This window comes from Pistacia vera, unplaced genomic scaffold (genome assembly GCF_008641045.1).
Source record: "Pistacia vera cultivar Batoury unplaced genomic scaffold, PisVer_v2 Contig447, whole genome shotgun sequence".
In the NCBI taxonomy this organism is placed as follows: domain Eukaryota; kingdom Viridiplantae; phylum Streptophyta; class Magnoliopsida; order Sapindales; family Anacardiaceae; genus Pistacia; species Pistacia vera.
This window is the reverse complement of record NW_022196276.1, coordinates 167,214-174,995: the sequence shown is the minus strand read 5'-3', so window position 1 is coordinate 174,995 and position 7,782 is coordinate 167,214. Positions and strand designations below refer to the sequence as shown.

Here is a 7,782-nt window from a genome sequence, read left to right as displayed (position 1 = left end):
TTGTTTGAATTTTCACTCTATAGTTCTTTTTGTTGGCGAGTCAACTGCTTTTCGGTTGATATCCATTACTTATTACACTCTTCACCATTGAAAAGTGTGGTTTTTCTGTATCATGTATTACTAAGGATGCAAATGAGTCAAACTTAATCATCTCTGTTTGATAAAAAGATTTTCTTGGTTCAATTCATTTACCAAACAACTTGAGATTGGCCTTAAGTATGATAAGTTTAATCTTAACTGAACACAGTCATACTGGACAAGTAACTTGCAATTTTCTATTTCTTTGTTTACTAATGTGGGATTTTTAATGGCAATATTTTCTTACATCACTAGAATTTAGACGAGTTCTTGGTATGTGACAGCTCATAACAAATGCATTTTGTACTTCCTCTGTGTACAGACATTTAATGATTTCTTCATAAGAGAGTTAAAGCTAGGTGCAAGACCAATTGCCTCTCTGGAAAGATGAAGGTTGCTGTATGCGCAGCTGATAGTCGTCTAATGGCTTTTAAATCAGCAGAAGATAGTTTACGAGTTTGGATCAAGGTATACCACTTTACTTTAAGTATCTGTAAGAAGAAAATCGCTTTTTCTTTCAAACTTGTATGGTGCACAATATTCAATTATATTTTATCTAACTTAACTCATGTATCACTGATTATAAGTGATTTTGCGACAACATATAGACTACCTGATCGATTTGCACTGTAGCCATTCTAAGTTCTTTTTGAGTCCCTCCTAATTCTGATTAGAGTCTTTACATGATTTGTGGCAGTGGAAAAGTCTTGAGTTAGACAAGATACCACATCATCCATACATCTATTAATGACATCCCATCACCTATAAATTTATTTCTCTTCTTCATTCTGTAAACATGTGATGATTGTTAATCTGATAGAGCAAGTTCTTAGAAATGGAGAATGTTGTGGGGATTTAATTAGATACTAACAAATCTAAATCCTAAAAGCTAAATAATGCGAACAAAGGACAATAATATAATAATAATAATAATAATAATCACAACAAACACAACAGATTTATATGGTTCACTCTCCGTATGAAGGTTACGTTCACTTTGCCGTTGTGGAATTTCACTATGAAGAAGAAGAAAAATACAAAAATCTCTCAAGCCTCACAAATTGGCTTATTCACTAAACCCTCTTTGGTGACTCTCACTCTTTAATTGTGGTTTTACCTTCTGTTCAATTTGTGATATCTAACATTCAAACTTAACCAATTTTATAGGTAATACTGAGACCACTATTCCTAATAAGACTCAAATCTATATCTCAATAGAAATTTTATTTTAATTCCTAATACAATTATATTCCTTTCCTAATTGTATTTTTAAAAGAAAAAATTCTATATAAACATATATTAGGAAAACCCACGTCCTAATCCAATACAAATTGGATTGAATTTGACTCAACAATTTCACAGAGAAGATGTAATTTAATAGTCTTTGGGAATGATGCCCTTGTGAAGATCATATGAGCTCTTTCAATTGCTTTTGTAGTAAGTTATAAAGAACGAACTATTTTGATGTTGCACATGAGACAGACTGAATGAATGGTTGCAGTTGTCGTCATGGGCTTCAGTTTTTGCGGACAATTGTCAGCATCAATCTTTACTGAGGGCTACAAGATCATTTGTTATTTGCCTTATTTGTAGAATATTTTTGTATATATAGTTTGTGTAATAAAATTGTGGCTATTTGATCTTCTAGGCTTCTGCGGTTTATTTTTTCATCTCCCAAAAGTAATATATTGTTGTTATCTTTGCTATTCATGATTTGTTAATCATTAGTGATAACTAGAACCACGGCGTGCACCAATGTGTGCTCCTATCATGTCATTTATTTTTCATCTATTTTTATAATTTCAAGGTTTATGTACTGTAGTTGCATGGGGAAGTGGGTAATGAATTTGGAATTACTAATGCTTTTATAGTGAGAATATAAGTAAAATGTCTAAATTGTACAGTATTCTGAGAATTGTTTGAAATTTTTTCTGGTTGAGACTAATTATATATTTTGACGGAAGTCGTTTACTTTCTTTTTAGGGCATCAGATCAGTGTCTAAAGTTTTCCAAGATACTTCTTTTCTCTTCATTCTTAGATTGGGAAGCAATTTTGGGTTAATGGCACACTAGTGCATTGGTTTACACATTTTGAGTTTTCATAGTTCTGTTATTGGAGCCATTTTTTACTGTAAATAGTTTTGTGATCTGTCAAATGGATCTTTAACTTTTGTGGACATCTTGTTCACTCTTTTGTAATTATTACAATAAATGGTATTTTTATGCTTTGAAAAAAAAAAAAAAAAAAAAAAAAAGGTCAGCTTTAGGGTCAAATTTAACATGAAATCAACTTAGTTCTGACTTTACGGCAGAGACTTAGAATAACAATGTTAGTGATTAGCAAAGTTATCCAAAATCGTGAGAGATCAGTGGAGCATAACTCATCTGAATCATAGATTTACTTTTTCTCACTTTCCACTATATGTTTCAGATGCAAAGTAATAATAATACTTCTTTTTTTCTTTTGGGGATTGTTGTTGGTTTCTCAAGGGTCGAAAATTTTCAATTCAAGGCCTCTTGGGGAAAGAAATTGTTTCTGATGCTTTTGTTGATGGAAGTTTGGTGATATTTCGGTTGGCACCACAGGTATACAGTATAAGTTCCCTTGAGGAATTTGTATCATATTATTATTGAATATGATTTGATTCAAATGTCAGAGACTAACTTTACTATCTTTTTTGTGCTAGGATTATCATCGTTTCCATTTTCCAGTCTCTGGAATCATTGAACGAATAGTTGATATACCTGGATGCCTGTACACGGTATGTCACTAAAGCCATGTTTGTTTTTTCCACTCAAAAACTCAATCTTCTTAACATTTAAGACCCTTTTTCTCTCCAACTTGATACTTGTTTTAGGATATCCATGTTTTAATCTATAAAGTTTAAAATTTTGACTTGAATATAAAGGTCTTAATGGTTGTTTAAAACTTTATATTCCATAACTACCCTTATATTTTAAGTAGTAATAAATTAACAAAAATAACAATAACAATATTTTCTTATTTAATTGAAAATATACCTTGGATCTGCTTCTTTATATTTATATTGAGATGCTATCTTAATCTCTGCATCTTTTATTGCCTAGGTTAATCCCATTGCTGTTAATAGCAAGTATTGTAATGTTTTCACGGAGAACAAGCGAGTTGTGTCAATCATTTCTACTAAACATTTTGGAAAGGTTTGTCATTAACCTCATTTGACATTTTTTTATATGATTTTTTTTTTCCTCTTTTTAGATTATTTAGATGCTTGTCTTCAAAATAATTGGTGATATAAGGCTTTTACTGCATGCAAGACTAAGGCATTGGCACATAACCTTTTTTTAGCCAGTTCCTTTCTTTGTCTTTAAGCAGCTTAAATGCATATTTCCATGTGTAAGAGTTGCAGTGGAAAGTATGTATTATAATTAAATTTCCCGCTTTACTATCATTAGTGATTTGGTATAATTATATATGAACACAAACATTTTGTGAAATAATAGATGTCCATTTTCCTCTAAACCTCTCCCCAAATGTAAAATTATCAATAATGCCAGTTATTGCATGGGTACAGTATGATGTTTTGAATGTCCTTCATTAAAGTTTGTCGTCAAAGGGGTAAAACATAGGCTTTTTTCCTTTCGACCTAAGTTTTTCCTTAATATCCATGCCATTGATTGTTATTTATGTAATACTTGCATTATTTATTGATTTACTTGTTCATTCTTACAAACTGAACACAACCATTACAAGTATGGAGAAAAACCCATAGTCTTCATGTTTTAGATGCTAAACTAACCCACGAGATGCTTGTATTGAGTGAGGATGCTATTTATGTCAATTTCACTAATTTTTGCAAATTAAATCAAGTTTATGGTAAAGTGAGTGTGAAATTGCAAAATAAACAACTACAAATAGATGAGTGAGGGACCAAGAAAGCAAACACAAATAATATATCATTGTATGTTCACCAACCAGCCTATGTCCACGTCTTGAAGGTTACTTGTTTGAGGATTTTGCTATCATTAACAATTCTAAAAATATCTTTACCTCTCTCAATCACCATATGCTGACCTTTTAACCCCGTTTTTATTACCGTGAAAAATATCTCTGACTTGTAGTGAGACACTTAGACAAATCTGATTTGAAGGATGTAGATATGACCATACCTTTAGAGAGGCATAACCAAAGCAATACAGTAAAAAAGTAAGTCCTGTGTGCCTGTACCACAATCTTTAAAACAATTAGCAAGAGATAACGCATCAACTACATCAATAATCAACTAACTTCAATAATTTCCCTTCTCAGTTCCCATCAATATTAACAACCATTACTAGAGAGATAAATACTTCAACTTTTGATGATTGTAAAGTCAATAGTTTTATGAATTGGAAATGTATTCACATTTGAGTAACTAGGAGTCTTCTACTTCTAATGATATAAACATAAGAAGACTTCTATTTTAGAACAGCAAGTCATCTGGTGTCATCTGCAAGTTGGAAATGTGACACCCTAACTTGATCCCTCCAAACTGAAATACCCTCAAAACAGATTAACTTCCAAAGCTCTATCAATCATTCTACTTAAGCCGTCAACCACTAAAACAAATGAAAAAGGAGATAAAGGATCCTGTTGTCTCAACCGCCTTGACGCCCTAGACTTTTCTCTTGGATACCCATTAATGCTGTGTGCACATGATAACAATTTTCTTCCTAGATTCGAAGGGATAACTATTTCTCATGTTTTGCACTACTTTTTCTATGAAAATCAAGTAGCTGTCCTTTGTATCAATTACCTATGTTTAACCTTTTTAGATATTCCTTTGTTACAGTTAATAGAAACATGATCAATTTATTTGTAATTTCTTTTTCATCCTTGACGTTTGGCTGCAGGTAGCTTTCATTGCAATTGGAGCAACCATGGTTGGTAGTATCACTTTTTTGAAAAAGGAAGGTGATTTTGTCAAGAAAGGAGATGAGGTTAGAAGTTCATATTTTGATGTTGTAATCATTGCTTGTCTCTAGTTTGTCTTTGGTTCTAATCAGGTGTTTGATTCATTCAACTTTCAGTTTGGATATTTCTCTTTTGGTGGAAGTACAGTAATTTGCGTCTTTGAAAAGGTTGGTATTAAACATACAGTTGGTTGGTGTAGAAGTATGACTTGTATAGGTTTTCTTCTATTCTCATTTTGGAGATACATACTTAGTACTTCATAAATTGTTCTCAGTTCTATAATATTTCTTATTCTAAATTAAAACTTCAGTTTCAGGAGGCAGAGAGGCATTTGTAAAACATGCTAAAATATAATTAACCATTTTCTTTTATGTACACTTTAAATGCTTGAATCTATTTTCCCATCAAATATGATAATCATTTTTGGGTGTGTACGTTAGTTTTGTGACTTGTATGCACTAGGAAAACCATTTTCTGGTGTAATGTATGCTATCATTTCTACTGAAATTTGCAATTGTTAATGAGTTTTGTTGTCACTTATGAGCTATTTAGCTTAACCATTGAGTGTAATGCAGGATGCAATAAAGATAGATGAGGACCTCCTAGCAAACAGTGGTAGATCACTTGAGACTTTAGTTCGTGTTGGAATGAGTTTGGGCGTCTCTATGAAGGAAATAGCTGAACTTGCTTTACCAAACTTACAGAAAATTGTGTTATAAAAGTTTGATAAAACTCTACCAATCTTAGGAAATTGAGTTATCAAAGTTTGATACAACTCGTATTAGTGTATCACAGTTGCACTCACCCTTATTAGGTTTGTTTTTGTAATAAAATATTCTACTGTAGTTTATTCAATAAAATAATGAAATAATATTACACCTTATATATATTTTCACTTATATTCACGCATATACCCCTAACTTTATACACATAACTTCTGTCACTCCTCCTCAAGCTGGAGCATATATATCCATCATGCCCAGCTTATTACTAATATAAGTTACCATTTTTCCAACTAGAGATTTAGTAAAGAAATTAGCTAATTGTTCCCTTGTTCTAACATGCTTAGTGGAAATTAATTTCTGTTCAAGTTACTCTCGCATAAAATGACAATCGACTTCTATATGCTTTGTCCGTTCATGAGAAACTAGATTGTTGGCTATATGTATGGCTTCTTGGTTATCACACCACAAGTCCATAATCCTTGGATCACTAATTCCGACTTATCTAAGGAGATATCTTGTCCATATAAGCTCACAAGTTACTTATGCCATAGCTCGGTACTCAGATTCTGTACTTGATCTAGCTACAATAGGTTGTTTCCTACTTTTCCAAGAAATAAGATTTCCTCCAACAAAAATACAAAATCCAGTCACAGAATGCCTGTCTATAGATGATCTTGCTTAATCTGCATCTGAAAATCCTTTTACTATATTGTGGTCATGATTATTATAAAGGATCTCACATCTAGGAGCCCCTTTGAGATATTTCAAAATATGAAGAATCGCATCCCAATGAGGTATCCTAAGAGATGACATAAACTGACTTACCACACTCACTGAGAAAGCAATATCTGGACTAGTTACTGTAAGATAATTCAACTTCCCAACTATTCGTCTGTATCGCTCTGGATCATCAAACACCTCTCCATTCTCATCATTCAATTTTACGTTAGGAACCATAGGAGTATCATAAGGCTTGGCTCCAATTAGACCTGTTTTAGCCAACAAATCTAACACATACTTGTGTTGAGACAAGACAACCCCTCTCCTACTTCGAGAAACTTCAACTCCCAAAAAATACTTTAAAGAGCCTAAGTCTTTCATGAGAAATTTGGAAGCCAAATTTTTTTTTTCAAGTTATGAATACCAACACTATCACTACCAATGATTACAATGTCATCAACATAAACATCAAGGAAGAGAATACCAAAACTAGATTGTCTATAAAAGACAGAATGATCATAAACAATTCTATGCAAACCAAATTTAGTCACTATATCACTAAATCTCTCAAACCAAGCACTTGGAGATTGTTTCAAACCATATAAAGACTTCCTCAGTTTGCATATCTTTCTAGACTCCCCTTAAGCAACAAACCCTGGTGGTTGCTCCATATAAACCTCCTTAAGAAGATCACCATAAAGAAATTCATTATTGACATCAAGTTGGTGAAGGGGCCAACAATAGGAAGCTACAAGAGAAATAAATAACCAAACAGAGGTCATCTTAGCAATAGGAGAAAATGTCTCTAAATAATTAATACCATATGTCTGAGCATAACCTTTAGCAACCAACCAAGCTTTCAATCGAGCCACATATGCATCAAGATTAACCTTCATCGTGAAAACCCACTTACACCAAATGGCATTTTTGTCACTAGGTAAATCAACAAGATCCCATGTACTATTATATGCTCAAGAGCCAACATCTCTTCTTCCATAGGTCTTCGCCATCCATCATGAGCAACTGCTTCAGACACTGAACAAGGAACAGACACAGAATCTAAAGAGGCAACAAATGACTCAGAAGATAGAGACAATGAGTTATAAGAAACAAAAGAGGAAATAGGATACGTACAAGAGCGCTTACCTTTATGTAAAGCAATGGGAAGATCTAGGTCAAAAGGAAGAGGATTCGGATCCGGGGGCGAGGCAGGCAATAGGGGCAAGTCTCAAGTGTCTTAGATGTTGATACTGGTGCTAGTGCTGGTGCCACTTGCTGTGGTGGAAGGCGTCGAGAATATATCTGAGTGACAGGAGGATGAGCAGG

The 7,782-nt window shown here is 33.1% G+C and overlaps 1 protein-coding gene across 1 annotated transcript; it reads left to right on the top strand.

Annotated features, from left to right (window-relative positions):
* Positions 1-218: 218 nt before the first annotated feature.
* LOC116144547 (phosphatidylserine decarboxylase proenzyme 2-like) lies at positions 219-5,830 on the top strand. The gene is given in 9 exon segments (XM_031429992.1): positions 219-260; positions 401-464; positions 467-546; positions 2,569-2,664; positions 2,766-2,840; positions 3,166-3,258; positions 4,951-5,037; positions 5,128-5,178; positions 5,587-5,830. Coding segments are annotated over 9 exon segments (732 nt in total). The 3' UTR covers positions 5,731-5,830.
* Positions 5,831-7,782: the final 1,952 nt, after the last annotated feature.